Below are 27,154 nucleotides of genomic sequence, written 5' to 3'. Positions count from 1 at the left end.
CCACCGCAATGTCGCAGTCCTGCTATAAATCGCAGATGGCCGCCATTACTAGTAAAAAAAAAACCAATAAAATAACATAAATCTTTCCCGTAGTTTGTAGATGCGATAACTTTTGCGCAAACCAATCAAAATACGCTTAATGCGATTTTTTTTTTACCAAAAATATGTAGCAGAAAACAAATTGGCCTAAAATGTTAAAAAATTTTGATTTTTTTTTTTTTTTTTTTTTTGGAATGTTCTATAGCAGAATGTGAAAAATATTGTTGTTTTTTTTTTTTCAGAATCATCGCTCTTTCTTTGTTTATAGTGCAAAGAATAAAAATCGCACAGGTGATCAAATACCACCAAAAGAAAGCTTTATTTGTGGTGGGGAAAAAGGACATTGATTTTATTTGAGTACAGCGTCGCACGACCGCGCAATTGTCCGTTAAAAGTAAGGCAGTGCCGAATCACAAAATATGGCCTGGTCATTAAGGGGGCAAATCCTTCCGGTCCAGAAGTGGTTAAAGAAGTATTTGAAGATGAATACCACAACCTCTTTCTATGAACAAAAAACAGCTTCCTGCAGTGTACCCACATTGCTTAGTGCCGATTCACACTACCGCGACTTGTCAGGCGACTGGTCAGCCTAACAAGTCGCGGCCCATGCAGTGCTACGGGAACCGTTGTAATAGGAGCGACTCAAGTCGCTCCGACTTAGAAAATAGTTCCTGTACTACTTCGGGGGGCGACATCGGAGCAACTTGCATTGACATTCATTATATGAAGTCCATGCAAGTCACGCCGAAGTCACGGTGCACGCGACTTCACAGGTCGCCCCCGAAGTCGTGCCGCGGTAGTGTGAACCGCACTTATAGTAATATACATGTGGATAAAAAATAAATAAATAACAGCCATGCCTTTTCCGTGTAGCTATGGGGCAGGGCAAGGACACAGCATGTCTGACAATGATCTTATATAAAGACGGACATAGGCACCAAATGACTATAATAATTACACCAATGTATTATAAATATATCAAGGGATCTAAACCAAAGGTTTTCCTTTCAGAATCAGATTTCTTTTACAATGAGTACCGGCCTCCGAGGTTCTGAGCCTCTACGTCAGACATGCAGGTAAGGTAGACAATGACACTGCTGAGGTTTTGCAAAGGTCTAAGGTTTATTAACACTGTATATTTAAGACAACGTAATTTAATGACAAAGTGAGAAAGATTTCACATTATGTGCTTGTCTTTGTTCACCTTGAGGCTCAGTTGCTCCCTCATTCCTCGCTCTTGGTTATTTTGATGACCTCTCGTGTTTTGGCCCGAAGTTTGTTGACCTGGGACTCAGCAACGTCGGCACGTTCTTCAGCCTCCTCCAGCTCATGCTGGATCTTGCGGTATTTGGACAGGTTGACATTGGTTTGTTCCTCCTAGGGTTTGACCAAAGAAAAGAAGAGATCAACCATTGACCACTATCCATTGCTAAGCTTTGGGCCCCCCATTCACACCTCCGTGTTTTGTTAGCTCGAAGCTCCAAAACGTTGGAGGAGAAAAAAAATGAGTTATTCTCTATGGAGTTGGTTCACATCTCCACTCCAAGTCGACCTGAAGCCAAACGTCTGAAGCTCAAAAAAGGGTCATGATATTTAAATCTCGGATGGATGGGGGAATATATTGCCACCATCCCATAAATCTTGAAAAACTTTAAAAGAGTAAAAACACCTCCTCTGAATTTGGGATTTTAGGGGAAAAAAATTATTTTGGTCAGTGGAAGTAATTTTTTCTTCTTTCCTTTTTTTGCTATCAAGAACTATGTATAACTTAAGAATTATAAATGACTGATTGTTCAATGTGTTGCAGAAGTGGGGATTTTGTCCCCTGAAGAAGAACGTAAATTTGTTTAAAGTGTGTGAAACGCGTTGGACATTCCCTCTTCTTGCGGACCCTTCTGGATCCAATATTCAGCATTTTTTCCCAGGGCGATTTTTGCTCTAATGGGTAAACAACAACTATACTACCTCAATCAATGTTACTGAATGGTGAATGCAATTTTTATGTTTTTGATGTGGATATTATGTATGTCTCCTTTTTTTTGTTTTCTTTTTTTCTATGAATAAATAAATATAACTTTTATAATTTTCTGTCCTTGATTTTTGCCCCTAAAATCCAAAACTCAGAGGAGGTGTTTTTATACTTTTAAAGTTGCTCAAATAAGTTCTGGAGCTTTTTTTGCAGCTCAAATTAGGCGCATTTTTAATCCCATAGAAATAAATGGATACATGTGATCTGCACATTTTGTTGCAGGTTTTTACGCCAATTTATGCTCAAATGAAAAAAAATGTAATTAAAAAAAGAATTATATTTGGAAAAATAAATGTAAAATAGACAATATGTATGTGCTATTATCATTTTTTTGTTTTAAAATAAAGTTTATACTTTTAACTATTTGAGGTTGTATTATTATTATAATACCATACCAGAGCCCCTAAAGTCCCTCAGGGTTTTTTTTCCCCTTGTTCCTTTCCATAAATGTAAAATAGGTATACAAAAAAAAAACTAAAAACCATCATAAATAATTATTAAAAAAATACAATTATTAATATGTAATAATAAAAAAAATAAATCTAAGCCAGTCACTGTACCTTTCGGGCCGGATATCCCTCTCCCCCCCCAAATCCCGGTGAGACTAAAGGGCACTCATTTTTCTTTGGGGAGAAATATAGCGGTTCCTTCCATGTATATATACCTTGATTGATTTTGGATAAGTGAATACTTATGGAGAGTTTGTCCTACAAGTGGACCTCTTTTTTGAACCCACTGGTTACTTTATATATACTATATTTAAGATTTTTTGTGCTCTTTCTCCTGAGGAAGCAAAAATTGTCTTCGCGAAACGCGTCGAGATTTCAGCAAGCACACAATGATCTACATTATTGATGTTCAAATTGACCGTTATGTATTTCTATATATATATACTGGTTATGTGCAACATTCTTAATCAAGTACCATGTTTTGTTCTATGTATTATTTTGCATTGTCTTTTTTATCTTTTTGTAGAATAAAATTGATGTAGTTTTATATATATATATATTCTTTGTGTGGTTGTCTTCTCTTAACCACTTTACCGCTGCTCACTAGAGTTCTACTGCGGCAAAGTGGCTCGATAACGTCTGGCAACGTAGACTTACGTCGCCAGACATTCCCCTCTCTCGGCGGCGCGCACGCTCCGCCGGAGGCTCGCTCCCGCTGTATTCAGTCACAGCGGGAGTCGGGCCAGGAGAGGAGCGGCGGTGATCACCACCGCTCTTCCCCGATCGTCGGGGAATCGAGTGTGGAGATCCGCCTGCTTGTGTAAACAAAGCGGGCGGATCTCCCAAGTGACAGGCAGGGTCAGATTGCAGGGTTCAGCGTAGCTGAACATGCGATCTGTCCTTGTGTCACACAGTCACCTCCCCCCACACACGTTAGTAAGCACCAGGCATACATTAACCCCTTGATCACCAATAAAAATTAACCCCTTCACTGCCAGTGTCATTTTTACAGTAACAGTGCATATTTTTAGCACTGATTACTGTAGTAATGTCACTGGTACCCCCAAAAGTGTCAAAAATGTCAGTCAAGGGTCCGATCTGTCCGCCGCAATGTCGCAGTCCCGCAAAAAAAAATCGCAGATCGCCGCCATTACTCAAAATACCAAAAACTACAGAAATCTTTTCCTTAGTTAGTAAACTCAATAACTTTTGCGCAAACCAATCAAAATACACTTATTGCGATTTTTTTTACCAAAAATATGTGGCAGAAAACAAATTGGCCTAAAATGATAAAAAATTTTGATTTTTACATTTTTTTGGGGGGGGAATTTCATATAAAAAATGTGGAAAATATTGTTATTTTTTCAAAATTGTCGGGCTCTTTTTTTGTTTATAGTGCAAAAAGTAAAAATCGCACAGGTGATCAAATACCACCAAAAGAAAGCTCTGTTTGTGGGAAAAAAAGGACCTAAATTTCATTTGGGTATGGCGTTGCATGACCACGCAATTGTCAGTTAAAGTCACACAGTGCCGAATCGCAAAAAGTGGCCTGGACGTAAGACAGCAAAATCCTCCGGTGGTAAAGTGGTTAAAATACACATTAAATCTCCCGCCATAGTGTTGGCCTAGTAGTTATGCAGCTTTCCAAATAGCATTGATTAGGACAATTGCACTCACAACTTCCTCAGTCTGTCTCTTGTAAGCTTTGACTTTCAGTTGTAGTTTGTCAACCAGATCTTGGAGCCTCATAACACTCTTCCTATCTTCTTCAGCCTGCAAAGAAGAGCAACAAAAGGTTGTTAGCTGAAGAAGACCTTAAATTACTTTTCCTATATTGTCTTTGAAATTAAAGTGTTACTGCCTGCATTGTTGCTACTTAAATTTTCTATTAGGTCAAAAAGTAAAAAAAAAAAAAACCACAAATGCAAACTCTTAACAGTGTTATTACTATAATCTGGACTTTAGCCTGAGAAATAATACTGACCTGGTACGAGATCTCCTTAACCCGCCTCTCATATTTACGGACATTCTTTATGGCCTCAGAGCTGCGTCTCTGTTCTGAATCCAGTTCATTTTCAAGTTCCCTCACCTGAAAGCAAAGAGAGAGACCGATGTCAGTAAAGGCCAAAGGCTGGGTTGGTTCTGCCCATAGTTTCAGAAAGTTCTCTATACACACCCTGGCCTCCAGTTTCTGGATCTGCTTCTTTCCCCCTTTCAGAGCCAGCTGTTCAGCTTCATCCAAACGAAGTTGAAGGTCCTTCACAGTCTGGTCAAGGTTCTTCTTCATCCTCTCGAGGTGAGCACTGGTGTCCTGCTCCTTCTTTAGCTCTTCAGCCATCATGGCAGCCTGCGTACAAAGCAATAATTATTGTCTGCAGTGGTCACAGTAGATGGTAGTTCAAGTCACCAAAACCTTTTGATGGACAAAATCCACATTTACTCTGTCATATCATATCCAGGGCTTTTTTTCAGCGGGAACGTGCCGGAACGCAGTTCCGGCACCTCTAGCACTGAATGTATGCCATGGCAAGGGGTGCTGGAGGGTCTACTGATGCTGGATCTATTGATGCTGGAGGGGATCTATTTTTGGATGGCAATCTATTGTTGCTGGTACAAAAGAAAAATTCTATTGTTGCTGGTGGAGGATCTTTTGATACTGTGGGTTAATTGTTGCTGGAAGGGATCTACTGTTTAGGGAGGGAGTCTACTGTTGCTGGCTGCTAGAGAGTCTATTGATGCTGACTGCTTGGAGATCTTTTGCTGCTGCTGGGGGGGTATATTGCTGTTGGCTGTGGGGGATCAATTTTATTGCTTTTCTGGTTATCATAACCAAATTCCATACATTCCACTACAAAATTATACTTGGCTCTATATTCTCTAAAAGGGGCTGTACTGGAAGCTGGGTAGGGGGTGGATCCAAGTGTCGGTGCTCAGAGGTGGAACCAAGGGCTAGTGCTCGAAGGTGGGTAGGGGGCGGAGACACAAAGTAACTTAGAAAGGGGAGTTCCTGCACCTTTTCTCTGAGAAAAAAAGCCCTGATCATATCAATATAATGCTTTCCAAGTTTTAGAGAGTCAAGATTTGTAGCACAAGTTATAAATGAGCAGAAATATATTCTGTTGTTTTACAGCTAGTTCCTTGCAAACAGAAAAAATTCCATATGAAAAGCTTACAAGTATGAAATGGTTCTTATACTTTCAAAATTAGTATGATTTTTCTCTGCATTTCAGTCTTCAAAGGATCAAAATAAAATGTAAGGACAAAATAACCACAGTACACAAAACACCCATGAACTTACATCAGTGATGGCCTTCTTGGCCTTTTCTTCTGCATTGCGAGCTTCTTGAATGGCTTCCTCAACGTCAGTCTGGAGCTGAGCAATGTCACTCTCTAGCTTCTTCTTGGTGTTAATCAAACTTGTGTTCTAAAAAAAAAGAACAGAATTGTCAAAATGCGTATACATGTTGTGAATCGGCTGCTTGTTCCAGTCATTGCTCATGTTTGTCTTGCACATGGGTAAAAGTCACCTGTGAGTGCAGAAGTTGGACACGTTCGCTGGCATCCAACAACTCTTGCTCGGCCACCTTCCTGCTCCTCTCGGTCTGCTCCAGAGCTGCTCTTATTTCTTCAATCTCTGCCTGCATAAGGTTGGATCTGCGCTCAACAATGGCCAACTGTTCTTTAAGATCATCATTTGACCTCAAGGTGTCATCCAAGTGGATTTGGACATCCTGGTGAAAAGAATTGCAAAGCAAAATAAACTGGCTTGCGTGGTCAAATTTAAAACCCTTGGCAATGTTATTTTCTTGACACTTAAATCCTATTGCTTGGGTTTTCTCAGTGGTGTATTTAGGTTTTGTGCTGCCCTAGGCCTGACTAAACTTGTGCGCCCCCGAATTTAAATATAACCCACCCCTTCCTGTAAAGGCCACACCCCATTCCTGTTTATGACCCGCCCTGTCATCTGTAAACCAAAGACCACAACCACAGTCCATCAATGCCCATCAGTGCAGCCTCATCAGTTCCCATGAGTTCAGCCTTATCAGTGCCCATCAGTGCAGCCTCATCAGTGCGGCCTTATTAGTGATTTGCCTCCTGGACCCTGCCCTCCAGCCCAATTCGCCCCATAAGACTGGCACTATACTAAAAGTGTAGCTCAAGCCGACAGGGACCCCTTTCGTGCAAGAGCTGGGAGGAGGCTGTTTTTTTTTCATGTGGGGTGCAGCTTTTTTGCTGCCCCCCTGCAAAGTGCCGCCCTAGGCCTGGGCCTTGTAGGCCTAGGCCAAGATACAGCACTGGGTTTTCTGAAGCAGAGTTCTGGCCTCGGGGGTGAATTTTAGATAAAAATACCCCCGGGACAGTCAGGACTAGTGCATTCCACAATGGATAGCCTATATTATTATTTTTTTTTAATATTTTTTTTTATTTGCATATAAATTTACAAAAGAGATTCCAAAAGTGAAATTTGCACATATACAAAACAATATTCAATGACTATAAATTTATAATACTTCCACTTTCTACCCCTTACCACCCCCCGCCCCTAGACTTCCTCCCCTTTCTGCCCATAGCTCTTTTCCTCCTATACTTTCCCAGAGCAGTACTGTTTAAACATATATTTCAGTGTATTTAGTTGATTTTTTAAATTCTATCCATTAATAATAAAAAAAAAGAAAAGAAGAAATACTTACCTTGAAAATTTATTTTCCGGCGCTGCCATCTCAGGGGTGGGCAGCTGAAGCCAGCGCGTCCTCTTCTGCCTTCTCTTCGATGACGTCGGAGTCCCCGAATGCGCCTGCATCGGCCCCGCTCGTCACTTCCGGTGCAGGCGCGGCATCCCTGCGCAGCTTCTGGGCATGTCCAGAAGCTGTTTAGCAGGGAATGCCACGCCTGCACCGGAAGTGACGGGCGGGGCCGGTGCAGGCGCATTGACTCCTGGGAGCGATGACGTTCATCTCCCAGAAGTCATCGCAAGATGGAAGAGAAGGCACGGGCCGCAGAGGAAGGAAGTGGAAGGAAGGTGAGTATATTTTCTTCTATAACAAGGTAAGTGAAAAAAAAAAATCGGGAGCATCCATTTCTTTTTCCGGTGACACTCAGCAAGCGGATGGCCCAAAATTGATTTTTTTTCGATTTTGAGGCCGGAACTCCGCTTTAATAGGGACTCCATCAGAATACTGGCATGTATAAAAAAAAGGGGATTCACTCCAGAAATAAAGAGATTATTCTCCCTCTCTACAAGACTCTGGTCTGGCCACATCTGGAGTATGCTGTCCAGTTCTGGGCACCGGTCCTCAGGAAGGATGTGCTGGAACTGGAGAGTCCAGAGAAGGGCAACAAAAATAATTAAGGGAATGGAGGACATCAGCTATGAGGAAAGACTACAAGCACTGAACCTATTCTCTCTGGAGAAGAGATGATATTATATCAATGTACAAATACTGTACTGGTGACCCTAGCATAGGGGACAACGTTTTCAGAGAAAGGGCATGCAATAAGACACAGGGCCACTCACTAGAACTAGAGGAAAAACGGTTTAACCTTAAAATACGTAAGGGGTTGTGAAATTCTATTCCACAAGCAGTGGTATCAGCAGGGAGCATCAATGGTTTCAAAAAACTATTAGACGGGCACCTTAAAGACCACAACATACAGGGGTATACAATGTACAACATACAGGGGTATACAATGTACAACATACAGGGGTATACAATGTACAACATACAGAGGTATACAATGTACAACATACAGGGGTATACAATGTACAACATACAGGAGTATACAATGTACAACATACAGGGGTATACAATGTACGGTTAACATCAAACATACACACTCATCATAGGTTGAACTGGATGGACCGATGTCTTTTTTCGACCTCACTAACTATGTATGTAACTATGTCTGTAAGCATTTAACGAACATACACTTAGCCATTTCTTGCTAAAAGAAAACAATAATAAATTTGATTGTTGTCCTCCTATAAAATCTAGATGGCTAAGTTGCCCTGCCTTTGTGTGCAATAATGTAAATTAACAGCTACTGTTCTGATCAGTGAAATAGAGTCTTGGGGTTCAGGTTTTGCAGTTTTGGGGCCCTTGCTGTCCAATCAAGGGATTTATGCTGTCCAGTCGTGGTGTCCAGGGTGCTAGAAACAAATCCCTCTATAGACATGTATCATGTTATATTCTTTGGCTGCACAATATTTTACTTTATTTTTTTATTTTTATGTGGGGAACACATTATATTGGTCAGCTTACATTGGAGTTTTATTTTATATTGTTAGAAGTTTTAGGTGTGAAATTTCCCTGCGTTTTTTTTTTTATTTATTACAAAAAAATAAAAATAAATTAAAATATTTATCTGAATTGTGGCCATTCACCTTAAGCAATGCTTGGACATTTCTCAGCTGCTTCTGAGATTCGGCAGCTTGGCGGTTGGCATGACTCAACTGGATTTCCATTTCATTTAAGTCTCCCTCCATCTTCTTCTTCAACCTCAGAGCATCATTTCTACTTCTGATTTCAGAATCCAGGCTGCTCTGCATTGCTTCTACCACCCGAACATGGTTCCTCTTCAACTGGTCAATTTCTTCATCCTTCTCAGCAATCCTCCTGTCAATTTCTGATTTGACTTGTGCAAGCTCCAGCTGGATTCTGAGGATCTTCCCTTCCTCGTGTTCAAGGGATGCCTGGGGAGCAGAAGACACTTGATGAAGCACCAACAAAACAATCCTTTAGTATTGTCTCTGTTTTAGGTAATTGTACAGCAATACAGCCATATGTAATGCAAAATACGGTTAAATAAAAACTTTTATGATTGAGTACCTCGGCCTCCTCCAGAGCAGTCTGGATTTCAATCTTCTCGTGCTCAATTTGCTTCTTGGCCTTTTCTACTTCATGCAGAGTCTTGGAAGTTTCTGACACTTGCTCAGTGAGGTCGGAAATCTCCTCTGTGGCCAAATGAAATATTGTTTATTGTTTTAACAAATTGTTTCATTTCTTGTGATCCATTGGATTTCACAAAATTAGGAGATACAAAAAGGTAACAAAAACAATGTTAAATCAGGCTTCATTAACTCAAAGGATGTGACCAGCCAATATAAAAATAACTAATGGTAGTAGCAGGAGGGCTCCCTAGTATTGGTCAAAGAAAATAAAATATAGATATTTGTGAAAAGAGATAAATAACGGTTAATAAAGCAGAAATAATTTATTACGTTGCAAATTCTTGTTCTCCCGCTTGATGGTTTCAAGTTGGTCCATGGACTCTTCATAAGCATTCTTCATCTTAAAGAGCTCAGTACTGAGTGATCGGGTTTCTTTCAAAGAAGCTTCCAGTTCAGCTTGGGCCTCCTCGTATTTCTGTTTCCAGTCAGCCAAGATCTATGCAATGTGGTATGAATGAATGATGAGATTGAATGAATAACATCATATAATATTAAATGATAATAGTGATAATAAGTTATATTGAATTCATAAATTATAATAAATCCATGATCACCAAGCACATCGTAATAGGGACCGTAATATATTATGATGCAAAAACCCACATGTGACGGGAGTCACTTTGGGTGGGGGGCCTGTGGAACCCAACTTACCTTCGAGAGGTTGAGAAACCCCACTCTCGGCTCCCTAGGTCCCTCTTATGTGTAAATCACCCTGTGTCTATTAAAGACACATGGTGACCAAGGAAATGATGGACAGCTACTTCATGGACACTGAGAATATGGCTTGGATTACTCAAATGGGACAGTAATATTTGTCAACAATATATCTCAAGGAATTTATGAAGACTCTGGGACTCTAGGCCCAGGATCCATGTTAAAGGCCTAGCTGCCTATTGCCAATAGGAGACTGCTTCACACAGTCAGACTCATAGCAGATGCTAATATTATCAGCTCAACCACCCGTCTTCCACACATCGTTGATTATGCTAATTTACTCACCTATTGTCTACTGTGGGTTCTGTGTTTATACCAGGGGCGTACTTACAGGGATTGCAGGGGTTGCAATTGCAACCGAGCCCCATGCTCCAGGGGGCCTGTGCAGTTCCCCTGTACACCTGGATAGGAGGGGCGGCGGGGGCAGCATGTAGAGAAATCACTGTCCTCCTTTTTCCTCCTGTAGCTGCAGGAGGAAAATGGAGGAGATTGATTCCTCTGTATGCTGTCCCCCCCCCCACTCCTCGCATCCACTTGTGTTATGCTGTCTCTGCTGTGTGCTCCCCTGGTCACCGCCCCCCCCCCACACTGTGCTCCATCCCCTCTCCTGCCGGCTGCTGCAGGGGATGTGTCACAATAGAGAACCAGGAAGGGGTCGGTAAATATGTAATTTACCAGCTCCTTTCTTTTCTGAATGGGCAGAGTCATAGTCAGTGACATTGCAAAAAAATAAAATAAAATGATAAAAAATAATACAATTAAAATGCCAAAAAAATAAAAACTACTGACACCAGTGGGTGAACTTGTAGGATCGCAAAGGTCACACTTGCAACTGGGCCCTGGCATTCCACCGGAGGCCTCAAGATGGGGGGGAAGGAGGCCCACTGCAGATCTTGTGAAAGGGTCCAGCTGCGACACCGTAATAAAAGGCCCCGCAACGAGAGTAAAGGGCCCCAGGATCAGTGGGAAGAGCCCCAGGCTTAAAGGGAAGGGCCCTGGCCAGGGTTCCAGGGGGCCTTTATGGTTTCTTGCACCGCGGCCCTGAAGGTTCTAGTTACGCCTCTGGTTTATACTTAGGATAATGTGTAACATGTTTTGTTTTAGCCTTGTTGCAGTGCTGAGGTAATTAACATGTTAATTATAACATTGTCTAGATGTGGATTTCCATTCACCTATTGTTTCTGTCCAGATGGCTAGATAATTAGTTCAGGTTAATTATACTTCTGTACACAATTTCATCTGCATAGGATAATGTAATCAGGCACCTGACCTGGTGTGGTAATTTGATCAGGAAGGGGGATGTCCTCCTGTGTGGTATATATTGTGTGTGAGTCTGTTCAATAAAGGTTGTTGTTCCAGATCTATATAAACTAAGTTCTGGCTAGTTTTGTATGGGGGGCGCTGTAATATCTGATATCTATGTTCAGACTGGAGGAAGACTGGAGGAAGCAGGGATCCTCAAACTACGGCCCTCCAGCTGTTGCGGAACTACACATCCCATGAGGCATTGTAAAACTCTGACATTCACAGACATGACTAGGCATGATGGGAATTGTAGTTCCTGAACAACTGGAGGGCCATAGTTTGAAGACCCTTGTTCTAAAGGAAGCCCATCAGCACAGTGTGGGTCGCGGTTCTGTTACACCACCAAACAAAGGAAGCCAAACACAGGTTGTCAAACGAAATGATAGAAGATTCAAGTGAAGTCATTGCTATGGAATTACATCCATACCTTATCAAAGTTCTTCTGCTTCTTGTCCAGGGCAGCGCAGGCAGCATTGGATCTCTCCACATCAACCATGAGATCCTCAACTTCATTTTGAAGCCTCTGTTTGGTCTTCTCCAATGAAGCACACTTGGAATTCACTGCCTCGATGTGCTCCTCAGCGTCCTGTAGTCTCTGGGCCAACTTCTTCCTAAATTGAATCAGGCGTAACAGTTGTATAATTTGAAACCACTTTGTTTAGAAAGTCACCAGTGGTTTCTGGTCCCGGCTTCCAATATAGAGTGATGACCTGATAATCTCTTTTGCAACTAAGCATTTCTCATATACAGGATACCAAATAGACTTCTGAATATTGAAAACTACACGAGATATCTTTCAATTTAGTTTTAGTCACAGTCTATTGACTAAAATGCCATTATAGTTTTTGTGGTATTTTAGTCTTTTAACTAAAATGCTATTTTACTTTTTTTTCGTATTTTAGTCATCTGAATTGTTTTAGTTTTAGTCATATTTTAGTCAACTAAAATCTCCAGTACAATTTAGTCTACTAAAGTCTCATACGTTTTGGTCAACTACAAATCGAATGGGGTTTAGGTAAATTGCAAAGCATTATTTAACCACTTAACCCCCGAAGGATTTGGCTGCTCAAAGACCAGGGCCTATTTTTGCGATTCGGCACTGTGCGACTTTAGTAGATGCCTCTTACTTATGCTTATGCAGTGGTGCAATACATGTTTAAACTTTAATGTGCTAATATTACATGCTCTGAATGGAATTGTGTTGCCGATTTAGAAATGGCCAGCAGAGTAGTGTTAATTTTGATGTAAATTTTCTATTTAGTTTTAGTCATAGTCTTTTGACTAAAATGTCATTTTAGTTTTAGTTGTATTTTAGTCTTATGTCTTAAATGTCATTTTAGTTTTAGTGATCGGAATTGTTTTAATTTTAGTCATATTGTAATCGACTAAAATAGTGTTAAATTAGTAGAGGAAAATATTTTAGTTGACGAAATTAACACTGAATATCAGTACAAGCCCTGGTAACTCACTTGGCTTCCTCAAGCTCCTCTGTGCGCTGAATGGCGTCCGTCTCATATTTTGTTCTCCATTGAGCGACTTCACCATTGGCCTTGGACAGTGAGCGCTGAAGTTCAGCCTTTGCCTCCTGCTCCTCCTCATATTGCTCCCTCAAAAGGTCACAGTCATGGCGTGAAGACTGTAAGCTGTGTGCCAGGGCATTCTTGGCCTGTACAGACAAGCATATTTCGGTATATTGGATAGTAACAAAACTGTACTGTGAGTTCTATGACTGCAGTGGTGAGTTACTTCTAGCTTTTAATGTAAATATTATAAAATTCAAAAAGTTGCGTTATATATGAGAAATAAATTAAATACAATTACAAAGTGAGTAAAAATGAAACACTATAATTAATGAATAATATGAAATGAGGGTGTATAAAAAATAAAATATGATAATATACAATATAGGTGTTAATTTACAACCCAGTGAATAATACTCAAAAAGTCCCAAAAAGTGAAAAAATTATGATGAGATCTGAGGTCAAGCAGCAATTTACAGTGAGATAACACAATATCAAAAATAAAATTCAAAAAAGTTGCGCCATATATGAGAAATAAATGAAATACAATTACAAAGTGAGTAAAAATGAATGAATATAAAAAGAAGGAATATTATCAAATGAGGGTGTATAAAAAAAATAAAAAAATATAAATATGATAATATACAATATAGGTGTTAATTTACAACCCAGTGAATAATAGTCAAAAAGTCCCAAAAAAGTGAAAAAATGATGATGAAACCAGGGATCTGAGGTCAAGCAGCAATTTAAAATGAGATAACACAATATCAAAAATAAAATTCGAAAAGTTGCGCTATATATGAGAAATAAATGAAATACAATTACAAAGTGAGTAAAAATGAATGACTATAAATAAATGGATATTATCAAATGAGGGTGTATAAAAAAAGAAAAAAAATATAAAAAAATAAATATGATAATATACAATATAGGTATTAATTTACAACCCAGTGAAAAATAGTCAAAAAGTCCCAAAAAGTGAAAAAATTATGATGAAACCAGGGATCTGAGGTCAAGCAGCAATTTACAGTGAGATAACACAAAATCAAAAATAAAATTCAAAAAGTTGAGCTATATATGAGAAATAAATGAAACACAATTACAAAGTGAGTAAAAATGAATGACTATAAATAAATTAATATTATCAAATGAGGGTGTATAAAAAAAATAAATAAATGGGATAATATACAATATAGGTGTTAATTTACAACCAAGTGAAAAATAGTCAAAAAGTCCCAAATAGTGAAAAAATGATGATGAAACCAGAGATCTGAGGTCAAGCAGCAATTTACAGTGAGATAACACAATATTAAAAACAAAAATTCAAAAAGTTGCGCTATATATATGAGAAATAATTGAAATACAATTACAAAGTGAGTAAAAACAAATGACTATTGTTAAATTAATATTATCAAATGAGGGTGTATAAAAAAATTAAAATATATAAAAAAAAAATTATGATAATATACAATATAGGTGTTAAGTTGCTGTTCAAGAAGATCTCAGATCCCTGGTTTCATCATCATTTTTTTCACTTTTTAAGACTTTTTGACAATTATTCACTGGGTTGTAAATTAACACCTATATTGTATATTATCATATTTATTTATTTTTTATATTTTTTTATTTTTTATACACCCTCATTTGATAATATTAATTTATTTATAGTCATTCATTTTTACTCACTTTGTAATTGTATTTCATTTATTTCTCATATATAGCGCAACTTTTTGAATTTTATTTTTGATATTGTGTTATCTCACTGTAAATTGCTGCTTGACCTTTGCCACAACGAGCGTGGTTTATATATAATATATAATGTATATATATTATACCTTTATCTCCTCCTCCAGTTGTCTCTTCAGCTCTTCATTCTGCTGGGTAAAAGCCTGCTTGCCACGAGAGAGCTGAGAGATCAGAGCGTCTCTTTCTTCCAGTTGTCGGGAAAATTCACCTGTTCACAATATGGCGGTTAATGTGAATCTGGGAGGGTGACTGAGCCTTCCTAACCTGTACTTACAAAACTGTTATATCATCAAATTCCCAACACAAATGCAGGGCTGTATTTTGGCCTAGGCCAACAAGGCCCAGGCCTAGGGCGGCACTTTGCAGGGGGGCAGCAAAAAAGCCCCCTCCACCTAAGACTTTATTGGCCACTGGTTGCTAGAGCCGCCTCTCTCACCCCCCCCCCCTCTCTCTCTCACTCACCCAACCCTCTCTCTCTCTCTCTCTCTCTCTCACACCCCTCCTGTCTCTCTCCATCTCTCTCACCACCTCTCTCTCTCTCTCTCTCTCTCTCTCTCTCTCACCCCCTCTCTCTTTCTCTCTCACCCCCCCTCTCTCCCTCTCTCTCTCTCTCATCCCCCTCTCTCTCTCTCATCCCCCTCTCTCATCCCCCCTCTCTCTATCATCCCCCCTCTCTCTCATCCCCCCTCTCTCTCGTTCTCTCTCTCATCCCCCTCTCTCCCCCCTCTCTCTCTCTCGCTCTCTCTCTCACCCCCCCCACTCTCCCCCCTCTTTCTCTCATCTCTCCTCTCTCACCCCACTCTCTCGCTCTCTCTCTCATCCCTCCCTCTCTCTATCATCACTAGTATCTCTCTCTTCCCCTCTCTCTCACTCTTTGATCCCCCCTCTCTCTCATCCCCCTCTCTCTCTCACCCCCCTCTCTTTCATCCCCCCTCTCTCTCTCCCTCACCCCCTCTCACCCCCCCTCTCTCTTCCTCCCTCACCCACCCCATCTCTCCCTCACCCACCCCCTCTCACCCCACCCCCCCCCCTTGTGAGATCTCAGGGGTTCATGCTGGGACTTGTGGTCCTTCAATTTTGGAAGGAGTCACATCCGTTAAAAAGGGAGTGGGGCAAATTTACAAAGGAGGGGGGGTGCCCAATTTTAGTTTTGCCTAGGGCAGCACAAAACCAAAATACACCACTGCACAAATGTACAGTCACTGAAGCTTATAAAATGCCAAGAGGTGACTTTAAAGGGCCACTAAACATAATCTACTGGCTGGTTTAAGTAAATAGTTTTTCAGTAAACTCTCATAGATGGGTGGATGAAGGTCCAAGCAGCATTTTGAATGAAGGGGACATTACCAGAACTTCTCTAGATTGTATCTTCCTTTTGGGCAATCCACATAACGACCAACTTTTCACTTAGGTGCCATATTTAGTCACAATAGGCACCTAACATGGAACAACAGGCTGCACCAAAAACTTACAGAATTGCCGAATATGTAATCCTATGTTTTGGGTATACCTTTACTTATCTGTGAATGTTTTTCTAGCACTTTCACATAAAGGTTTGTTTCTGATTTAGTTTTAGTAGTCTTTACACCATATATTCACCATTTTCAGTTTGCAGACGGGCTCTTAGAGCATTGATATCATTAATTTGCCTCTGGTGTTCCTCTTCTTTTGTCTTCAGCTCGCTCAACTGATCTTCCAGTGTTCGGGAGATCTTCTCATAATTGGCCTGCGTACAACACAAAGGAGTCTTAAGTCTGAGACATCTCATAGTTCCATACAGTTGAAATATATCTCAAACTTTTTAGTCTGGAAGGGTTGCACACAGGGCTGGTGCTTCCACTAGGCAAACTAGGCAGCCGCCTAGGGCGCATTGCCACCTAGGGGCGCAGCCATGAGGAAGGGAAGGGAGCCCACTGGAGTGCTGCCTGCATGATGATCCTCTTTGTCTGGAGCTGAGTGGCCTAAACCCTGGGCAGAATGTAACTCTCTACACTGAGCTGGTGGGCAGCCATTCATTTCCCTGGGTCGGTATTAAGCAGGGAGCGGAGGAGAGCTGAACCTGAGCCGGAGCTGGGCACTGGAGGGCGGCACCTTTACTGGAGCAGAAGAGACAAGGCACCGGAATGGTCTAAGGAGGTTGGTGATGAAGGAGGTGCGGAGCTCTCTGACTGCTGCTTCTCCCTCCACCAGGAGCCGGTTGAAGCTGTGGTGAGCACTGTGGTCCAGGAGAGGAGCATCCTGGGAGAAGGAATCAGCAGGATCATGGTCAAGGAGGGCAGAGTACGGGCCACTCTTTTCATACTGCCCAGTGAGTGTCCCCAGAACAGGGGATCAGGGTCCCTGGGTGTGACATGGAGGATCCCTGGTGTGAAATAGAATCGGGGTCACCAGGTGTGCCATGGGGAATCGGAGTCACCAGGTGTGACATGGGAGATAGGGGTCATGAGTGTAACAGGGGTTTGAGGTCACCAGGTGTGCAATGAGGAATTGGGATCCCTGGGTGTGACATGGAGGATCCCTGGTGTGAAAGAGAATCGGGGTCACCAGGTGTGCCATGGGGAATCAGAGTCACCAGGTGTGACATGGGAGATAGGGGTCACGAGTGTAACAGGGGTTTGAGGTCACCAGGTGTGCAATGAGGAATTGGGATCCCTGGGTGTGCCATGGGGGATTGAGGTCTCCAGGTGTGACATGGAAGAATATCAGGGTCCCCAGGTGTGACATGGAGGAACATCAGGGTCCCCTAGGTGTGACATGGAAAAACATCAGGTTCTCCGGGTATGACATGGAGGAACATCAGGGGCTCCTGGTGTGACATAGAGGAACATTGGGGTCACTGAGTATGACAGCATGACATGGAGGAACACAGGGGTCCCTGGGTGTGACATGGTGGAACATCGGTGTCATTGGGTATGACAGCATGACATGGAGGAATATTGGGGTCCCAGGATGTGACGTGGAAAAACATTAGGGTGTGATATAGGGGGACATCAGGGTTCCCAGGTGTGACATGGAGGAATATGGGGGTCCCAGGGTATGACAACTTTACATGGAGGAACCACCAGATCAGGGTCACTGGATATGACATAGAGGAGTTTTTAACCCCTTCCCTTTTTATTTATTTTGGGGGGGGGGCGCAAGTAGCTGGTCTTGCCTAGGGTGTAAAATAGTGTAGCACCGGCCCTGGTTGCACATTTATTCGTTTTTTGTTTTTGCTGTGTAACCTTGCTAAAGAGCTTTACCCTCTCTATTTGCAGAGAGAGAACACTCTATGAGGACTCTATACACTTAATCTAAGTCCAGGCCCATGTTGAGGAGGCCAGTAAAACCAAGAACAGTTCTGTGCCAATAGATGGGGCACCTAATTTAGGTACCTGTGTGCAAACCTTGAATTTACCCAAAAGCCATCTCTGCTTTCAGATAAACCTAAAGGATGATCTCAAAGATTGAGGAATTTTCCCCTTAAACTTACGCTGGAATCCCTACTATCCTGAGTGTCAATGGGATTGGCACCACCAAGTACGTATGACCTTATTATAAGAAATTTTCCTCCTACAGAAATGTATCTTTCACTTACCTTGGCTTTAGTAACTGTTTCCAGGTTGCTTGCGAGGTCATCAAGTTCCATCTTCAGTTCACTCTTCTCCTTCTCTAATTTCTGTTTGACACGTTGAAGGTTGTCAATCTGTTCCCCAAGTTCTGCAGAACTGTCAGCGTGCTTCTTCCTGAGAGCTGCAGCGGTGGCTTCATGCTGCAAGGTGGCTTCCTCTAGGTCTCGTCTCATCTTCTGGAAATCTGCCTCACGTTTCTTGTTCATCTCAATCTGAGCAGATGTTGCCCCTCCAGCTTCTTCCAGACGTTCGCTGATCTCCTCAAGTTCCCGGGAGAGATCAGATCTTTGCTTCTCAGCCTTGGCATGGGCTGCCCGTTCTGACTCAATTTCCTCTTCCAGCTCCTCAATGCGAGCCTAAAGTTAAAAAATATAAGCAATTGTGAGTAAGAGCCATATGACATTGTGGGGGAAATTTACTAAAATCGGCGTGTGCAAAATCCAGTGCAGCTCTGCATAGAAACCAATCAGCTTCCAGGTTTGATTGTCAAAGGTTAAAGTGATTATAAAGTCTAGATTTTCTATTAAAATAGGAAAGATGTTATACTTAGATGCTCTGTGCAATGGTTTTCCACAGAAAAACCCCTAACCCCTTCTTGTGGGGTCCCCCGCCGTCTCACTAGGCCCCTCTGTTCACCGTCACTGGAATTTAAGGACAGATGGGTGATGGTTTGGATTGCTTCAGATTTGTCAGCAATGTCTCCATCTAGAAATATTGAGATTTGTTCCCATTTGCCACGAGGTCTGTGATTTCTGAGTGCTGTGTGTGTTACATATCTTTCAGTGTCAGAGAGGCTTTCCTTTTGTTTGTGTATTGGGAGGGAATGTGGATTGCCTTGTCTCATTGTTGAGTGCTGATGACCTCCCATTGTTCTGTGTCTGGCTATTGTGTACATTGATTGTCCCCTGGGGGTTTCTGTCTCATTACACATAACAGTCCTTCTAATCAAGCTATCGGATTAATCCCTGCTGACTCATTTTCAAGTCCTCATTTGCATGGCTAAGGAGGACCTGAAGGAGAACGGCATATACTTTGCAATTGACCAATCGGAAAGCGGTTGTTGGGGGCAGGATGTTCCAAATTCTGTATAAAAGTGTGTTGTGTACTTCTAATAAACGTCTTCCTGTTTGAACTTACATACAGCCTGCCTGGTGTTTGTTCTAATGGATTCCGAACGGCACATAGCTGTAGTTCGGATCCCGGAGCCTTGGTTGACGGAACCATCAGATGTTGCGATCTGCAAGCTGACTCACTAGGAACAGAGGAGTGTCGGGAGAGCGGAAGCAAGCGAGCAAGGGTCTCGTCACACCCTCCTCTTTTCTGTGTGCCCCCATAGCAAACCACTTGCTATGGGGGCACACATGCATGCTCTTTCTCGAGCTGTGTGTGTCTATGGAGCCAGGCACAGTGCTGGATCTCTGACAGGTTAAGGTAAGTATTTAGAGAGTGGGGGGAGAGAAATAGTTAGAAGGGTGTTTTTTAAGGTAAACACCTAGCCTTTAGAACCAAGCTGAAGATAGAAGTTGATAGGCTACCATGCACAACTTCACCAGATTCTGGATGCTCCAGTTTGAGTAAGTCTTCCCATGAGGGTATTTGATTAAACCAGCCTTTTTCAACCAGGATGCCCAGGCACACTGGGGTGCCTTGAGCTTTCTTCAGGGGTGCCTTGGCAAAATGCCTAAAAATGCATCAAAAATTGTATACAAGCCAGTAGGTGGATGAAGCCTGCCTTTTAGTTATACAAAGCCATGGGTTTCCAATATGCACAATTACAACTTTCTAGACACTGGTATCCTAACAACCAATGATGACGTCATCAGTTAATAAGAAAGATGTCTGTTGCCTCCACCCTCCTGTGCCCTTCTCTGTGAGTGATAAAGAGAAATTGAGGGAGAAGAGAAACATTGGAATACTAGTCATTACCAGTGTGCAAATGTGTATTTGCTTTGGAAGAATAAATCACCTCTAACGTTGGGTGTCCTATGTGTGTGGATGTTGCTGCATTATGTAAATCTATATGAACAGATTTTTACATTTTACTATGGGGCGCCTTGAGGTTGTCCATAATTTTAAAGGGTGCCTTGAGGTTGTCTATAATTTTAACCACTTGCCAACCAGTCACGTTGACTGTACTGCGGCAAAGTGGTTCGTTATCGTCTGGCGACGTAGATCTACGTCACCAGACATTCCCCTTTCTCGGCGGCGCGCGCGTGTCACCGGAGGCTCGCTCCCGCTGTATTCAGTTACAGCGGGAGTCGGGCCAGGGGGATCGTCGGGGAATCGAGTGTGGAGATCCGCCCGCTTGTGTAAACAAAGCGGGCGGATCTCCTAAGTGACAGGCAGGGTCAGATTGTAGGGTTCAGCATAGCTGAACCTACGATCTGTCCCTGTGTCAGTCAGTCACCTCCCCCCACACACGTTAGTAAGCACCAGGTATACATTAACCCCTCCCTCTCCAATAAAATTAACCCCTTCCCTGCCAGTGTCATTTTTACAGTAACAGTGCATATGTATAGCACTGATTACTGTAGTAATGTCACTGGTAACCCCAAAAGTGTCAAAAATGTCAGTCAAGGGTCCGATCTGTCCGCCACAATGTCACGGTCCCACAAAAAAAATTGCAGATCGCCGCCATTACTAGTTAAAAAAAAAACACCCTAAATGACAGAAATCTTTCCCTTAGTTAGTAAACGCAATAACTTTTGCGCAAACCAATCAAAATATGCTTATTGCTATTTTTTTTTTACCAAAAATATGTAGCAGAAAACAAATTGGCCTAAAATGATAAAAAATTTTGATTTTTACATTTTTTTGGGGGGAATTTCATATAAAAAATGTGAAAAATATTGTTATTTTTTTCAAAATTGTCGCTCTTTTTTTGTTTATTGCTCAAAAAGTCAAAATCACACAGGTGATCAAATACCACCAAAAGAAAGCTCTGTTTGTGGGAAAAAAAGGACGTAAATTTGGTTTGGGTATGGCGTTGCATGACCGCGCAATTGTCAGTTAAAATCGCACAGTGCCGAATCACAAAAAGTGGCCTAGACGTAAGACAGCAAAATCCTCCGGTGGTAAAGTGGTTAAAGGGTGCCTTGACTGAAAAAAGGTTGAGAAACACTGGATTAAACTTTTGTTTTGGCAGTTAACAGATCATACCTGGAGCTCTTTGATCTTCTTCTGCAACTGGGCACCAAGGGCCTGCTCGTCCTCAATTCTGCTGCCAAACTGGCTTATCTCAAAGTCTTTCCTGGTGTAAAATAGATATGGTTTGGTCATTTAGACAGTGACATGTATGTCACTTGTTAATGTAAAAAATTATTACTGACACCATAGTATAATGGCACTTTTCCACTGCAAGTACCGGCTCGGCTCTACTCGGCCCTGCTTGGCTCGGTTTGCTTTTCCACTGCTGGTAACGCATGGTACGGTGTTGGAACGGTTCGGTACGGTACAGTATGGTTTGCTTTTCCACTAAAGTAGTACTAAAGTTAAGTGGGTGGGATAACAACGGGGTGGGTGGGATTCTCTGACCAATCAGTGGCTAGTAGTGACTGCATGCAAAGGATTGTGGAATATGGTACCGGGTATGGTACCTCTTGGAACCACAATCGAGGTGGTACTGTTTTTGAGATCCGTACCGTTCGGTTCCATGCAGTGGAAAAGCGCCGCCATACTGCACCGTACCGAACTGTTCCTACACCGTACCATGCGGTACCAGCAATGGAAAAGCACAAAAGCGAGCCGAACCGTTCGGTTCCATGCAGTGGAAGAGCGCCATTAGTAAAGCAATACATATGTTGTGTTATTTGTTGCATTAGCATTGGTTCAGTTATTTGGCTAAATCTATATTGACACTTACTTTTTCAGCCTCTCATCCAGTTGTTGCCTTTCATTTTCTAGGTCCATGATGGTCTCCTGAGCTAATTTGAGATCACCCTCAAGTTTCCTCTTGCTTCTTTCAAGGTCCATGCGCAACTTCTTCTCTTGTTCCAGAGAGCCTTCAAGCTAATGTAAAAATAAATTAAAATAACATTTTAGCAGCCTGAATGTATATATGTTTATAATGGTATTTATAGTGTAGCTTTTTACTCACATCGTCAACTTGCTGCTCAAGCTTGGTTTTGGCTTTGGTCAATGTGTTCACTTTGTCCTCTTCAGCTTGGAGGTCGTCAAGAGTTTGCTGGTGAGCTTCTTGAAGTGCTTTCTTTTCCTTGCTAAGTTTGGCAATGTTCTCATCTAGAACAGCCATCTCCTCTGTGAGGTTTTTGACCTTTTTGTTAAAAAAAAAATGTGTTTCACTATTGGTCCATTAAAAAAACTTTAAGCTTACTAGATGATTGTAGAAAACATTTCATAAACCAGTGACAACTTTTTGGAACACCGTATTACAATGAAAAAAGAAATATATATGAAAGCCTGTGGTAATGTTTATGGTTAATAGTACCAACATCCAGTTATCCATTATGCTCTGAATCCTTTCAGAGCAAATATACATAGATTGCCAAACTGTATTAGATCTCCACTAATGAGTGGTTTATTCAACTATCATCTGCTTTGTCCCTGATTCCTTTTTCTGCATTTGCCCGGGTGGAGGACTGATTGTTTTTACCCCATGGCCTAATTTGGCCTGTTCTGGTATGTTTTTTTCTATTTTTTTCTCTTCTCAAGTACCTTCAGTGCTGTATCTTGGCCTAGGCCAACAAGGCCCAGGCCTAGGGCAGCACTTTGCAGGGGGGCAGCAAAAAAGCTGATGGGGCTGCCCTGATGGGCACTAATAGACTGCACTGATGGCCACTCATGAGGCAGGACTGATAAGCTGCACTGATAGGGCTGCACTTATAAGGCAGCACTGATGGGTACTGATATGATGCACTGATAGGCTGCACTAATGGGCACTGAGAGGCTGCACTGGTTGCCACTGATGGGGCTGTACTGATTGATACTGATGAGGCCACACTGATATGCTGCACTGTTGAGGCAGCACTGATGAGCAGTAATGAGGCTGCACTGAGGAGCACTGATAAGGCTGCACTGATGGGCACTGATAAAGCTTAACTTATGGGAACTGATGAGGCTGCACTGATGGGCACTGAAGGGCACTGATAGACTGTGGTTGTGGTCTGTGGTTTACAGGTGACAGGGCGGGTCATAAACAGGAAAGGGTGTGGCCTTTGCAGGAAGTAGTGGGTCATATTTAAATTAGGGGTGCCCAAGTTAAGTCAGGCCTAGGGCAGCACAAAACCTAAATACACCACTGAGTACCTTCTGTGAAATTGGGTTCCATATGATACCACAAGGCTTCCTCGGTGACTGGTTCTTCTCCTCCTTCCTACCTACTTTGCTCCCCCTTCCCCTTCTTCCCTCTTCCCCCCTTTTTCTCCTTCCCTTATCTTCCCCTCCCTTTTTCCTCGCTCTTCCCTTCCCCTTCCTGCATTTCCTTTCTTTCCCTTCCCTCTCCCTCTCCCCCCCCCCCCACCCCTTCTTTTTCCTTCCCCTCTTCCCATTGCCCAGTCCCTCCTTTCACCTTTTTCAGCCACGTGGTTGGGGTGCAACATCTATCCCACACCCTTCTTTACATTCGGTCCATAGGATTCCCCCCTTATTCATCACTTGGGGTTATCACACTATCTTTCCCTTTCTATATGGGATCTTTGGGAATATCCCAAAAATAATTACAAGTTATAAATATTCTTACAATCGATTCAATATAGTGTCTCCCATGTCCGCCGGTGAGAGGATTTTGGTGGCTAGGTCCGCGATCTGTGATCCACTTTGATCTTGAACTTTGGGTAAGATGGTTCCTCCCATACTTTTTATGTATATACTGTTTTGTACTTATACTATGTGATTACTAATAGATTGTTTGTCATCACTAGAATTAGCACAAGTGTGTACAGTATCCTCCTGAAGCATGGGCGTCCGCAGAACTTTTTTCAGGGGGGGGGCAACATTTTAAGATCACCCGCCCCTTTTTCAACAATGTAATGAAGGGTAGGGGCTTATTCCGTATACTTATTTTGAGTATTCATTTTTTAAGAGCAAACAGGAGCGTTTATTTTTAAAGCATTTGTTAACCTAAAAAAAAAAAAATTGATCCTGTTCCCTTAAAGCATGTTATACAACACAGTGCTTGTGCTGTGTAATTTGGCCCCTTCTATCACCTAAAATACCTGGCTGATCCTGCCTGGCTATGTCCTCCCCTCTGTAAACTGACCACGGTACACCATGGCGACTAAGCCCTGACGGGTCACGTGAGCGGCCTCAGCCCTCTGAAAACTGGTAAAGAATGGCTTATTTTTTAAAACACAGACTCTGGGGCAAACAGGATTATTAAAAAGACCAGACAGGATGGTATAAAGTGGCTTAACATTCACTTGAAAGGGGGAAGTTGAGATTCCAGGGGGGGGCATTTGCCCCCCCCCCCCCCTTGCCCCTACCTGTCCTGAAGAAGTGGTTATACCACAAAACATGTCGAGGTATACACACCTGGAAATTTGAGAATCCATCATAGGATTGCAAAAACCCCCACTGTGCTTTTTTGCCAGCACCTATGTGCTTATGTACGCTTCCATTTGTTTGTTCTTTTAATTATATGTCGAAATAAAAACCTTGATTTTATCTTTGTCTATTCTTGTGATTACAGTACCCTGAAACTCCAAATTATCTCTCCTCTCCCCTCCCCCCCCCCCTTTCCCCATTGGCCATACTGGGAGGTTGGTCTTGGGTATCCCTACAATGTAAAAATGACTTCTAGGTCAATTACTGTTTTTTTTTTTCAAGCATGTTTCGTTTCCATATTATATATACCTTGTTTTCTGTGGCATGCTTCTCCTTCTCAACTTTAGCCAGCGTCAGCTCTAAGTCATCGATGTCCTTCTTTAGTTCAGAACATTCATCCTCCAGTTTCCTCTTCTTGGCAGTTAGCTCAGCATTTGACTCCTCCTCATCCTCCAGCCTCTCATTCAGCTCCTTAATCTTGGCCTCCAATTGGATCTTAGTTTTGATCAGCTGATCACATCTGTCCTCTGCATCATTTAAACTCTCAGATTCCTGTTCAAAACAAACATTTATTAGTGAAATTGTTCTGATTATTACCCTTATCCTTCAGTCTCTCATTCAGATCCTTTATTTGTCTCCAATTGAATTTTGCCTTCAGCCGATCACAACTTTTCAGGTTCTTAACTGGAGTGACACAGGGGCTATAAATTGCAGATACTTCAAAAGAAGAACTTCAGGTTTGGAAATTTTACATAGGTAGCTTGGACCAATGTATCTTTGCATATATCATACCTGGTCAATGCCCCTGGAATCTGAAAATCCTTGTTGAAGATACCGCTACTACAGTTGTCTCCAATAGCTTCCAGGTCCTATGCCCTTGCCCTGCTGCATTGTGAATACCAAAGGTTGGCTGCTTGGCATGGGTGCTATTCATTAGTAGGAGACCCGAAGCTCTCAGTAAGGCTGGACATATATATTATACAATTTTCTTGTACAAATTTCTCTTTAGATTTACCAAAACCATATAATATGAGGTCAAACCTAAACATTTTCAATTTGTATTAGGCATCCCCTTGCACTACATAGTTGAAGGTAAATCTAAAGGAAACTGAACAAGAAAATTGTATAATGTATGGCCAGCCTAAGAGCCCAGTCTCTGTGCTAGGAGCGCACTGTGTAAAACGCTCTCAGCACAAACAGAAGACCACATATATGTGGCACCCAGTTTTAACCACTTGCCGACCAGTCACTGGGACTGTACTGCGGCAAAGTGGCTCGTTCCCGTCCAACGACGTAGACCTACGTCGCTGGACTCCTCCCCTTGTGGGTGGTGCTCGCGCGCCGCCGGAGGCTCGCTCCCGCTGTTTTCAGTCAGGGCTGGAGTCGGGCCAGGGGAGGAGCGGCGGCAATCACCGCCACTCTTCCCCGATCGTCGGGGAATCGAGTCTGGAGATCTGCCCGCTTGTGTAAACAAAGCGGGCGGAACTCCTAAGTGACAAACAGTGACAGATTGCAGGGTTCAGCATAGCTGAACCTGAGATCTGTTCCTGTGTCAGTCAGTCACCTCCCCCCACACACGTTAGTAAGCACCAGGAATACATTAACCCCTCCCTCTCCAATAAAGTTAACCCCTTCCCTGCCAGTGTCATTTTTACAGTAACAGTGCATATGTATAGCACTGATTACTGTAGAAATGTCACTGGTACCCCCAAAAGTGTCAAAAATGTCAGTCAAGGGTCTGATCTGTCCGCCGCAATGTCACAGTCCCGCAAAAAAAATCGCAGATCGCCGCCATTACTCGTTAAAAAAAAAAAACACCAAAAATGACAAAAATCTTTCCCTTAGTTAGTAAACGCAATAACTTTTGCGCAAACCAATCAAAATAGGCTTATTGTGATTTTTTTTTTTACCAAACATAGGTAGCAGAAAACAAATTGGCCAAAAATGAAAAAAAATTTTGATTTTTACATTTTTTTGGGGGGGGGGGGAATTTCATATAAAAAATGTGAAAAATATTGTTATTTTTTCAAAATTTACGCTCTTTTTTTGTTTATATCGCAAAAAGTAAAAATTGCACAGGTGATCAAATACCACCAAAAGAAAGCTCTGTTTGTGGGAAAAAAAGGACGTAAATTTCGTTTGGGTACGGCATCGCACGACCGCGCAATTGTCAGTTAAATTCGCACAGTGCCGAATCGCAAAAAGTGGCCCAGACGTAAGACAGCAAAATCCTCCGGTGGTAAAGTGGTTAAAGCCCACCTCCTGGATGCTGCGTATGTGTGCTATTGTAT

At 42.2% G+C, this 27,154-nt stretch overlaps 1 protein-coding gene across 1 annotated transcript in view; it reads right to left on the bottom strand.

Moving 5' to 3' along the window:
- Positions 1-1,137: 1,137 nt before the first annotated feature.
- The window catches only part of LOC309567094 (myosin-4), a 77,277-nt gene continuing 51,260 nt past the window's right edge, over positions 1,138-27,154 (bottom strand). Inside the window, exons 23-40 of the mRNA XM_082272418.1 lie at positions 25,173-25,415; positions 22,459-22,635; positions 22,225-22,370; positions 21,522-21,612; positions 18,329-18,718; positions 16,351-16,477; positions 14,841-14,959; positions 12,955-13,151; positions 11,913-12,096; positions 9,737-9,902; positions 9,345-9,469; positions 8,900-9,208; positions 6,045-6,248; positions 5,816-5,941; positions 4,694-4,864; positions 4,502-4,606; positions 4,195-4,290; positions 1,138-1,416 (exon numbers count right to left, since the gene is read on the bottom strand). Of these exons, the coding sequence (XP_082128544.1) occupies positions 1,264-1,416; positions 4,195-4,290; positions 4,502-4,606; positions 4,694-4,864; positions 5,816-5,941; positions 6,045-6,248; positions 8,900-9,208; positions 9,345-9,469; positions 9,737-9,902; positions 11,913-12,096; positions 12,955-13,151; positions 14,841-14,959; positions 16,351-16,477; positions 18,329-18,718; positions 21,522-21,612; positions 22,225-22,370; positions 22,459-22,635; positions 25,173-25,415 (3,129 nt within the window). The 3' untranslated portion in view covers positions 1,138-1,263. The remainder of the gene's footprint in view (positions 1,417-4,194; positions 4,291-4,501; positions 4,607-4,693; positions 4,865-5,815; positions 5,942-6,044; positions 6,249-8,899; positions 9,209-9,344; positions 9,470-9,736; positions 9,903-11,912; positions 12,097-12,954; positions 13,152-14,840; positions 14,960-16,350; positions 16,478-18,328; positions 18,719-21,521; positions 21,613-22,224; positions 22,371-22,458; positions 22,636-25,172; positions 25,416-27,154) is intronic.

Source organism: Pelophylax lessonae (genome assembly GCF_965119305.1).
Source record: "Pelophylax lessonae genome assembly, chromosome: 11".
NCBI lineage: Eukaryota > Metazoa > Chordata > Amphibia > Anura > Ranidae > Pelophylax > Pelophylax lessonae.
The sequence above is the reverse complement of the archived record's forward strand: the minus strand, read 5'-3'. Positions and strand labels throughout refer to the sequence as shown.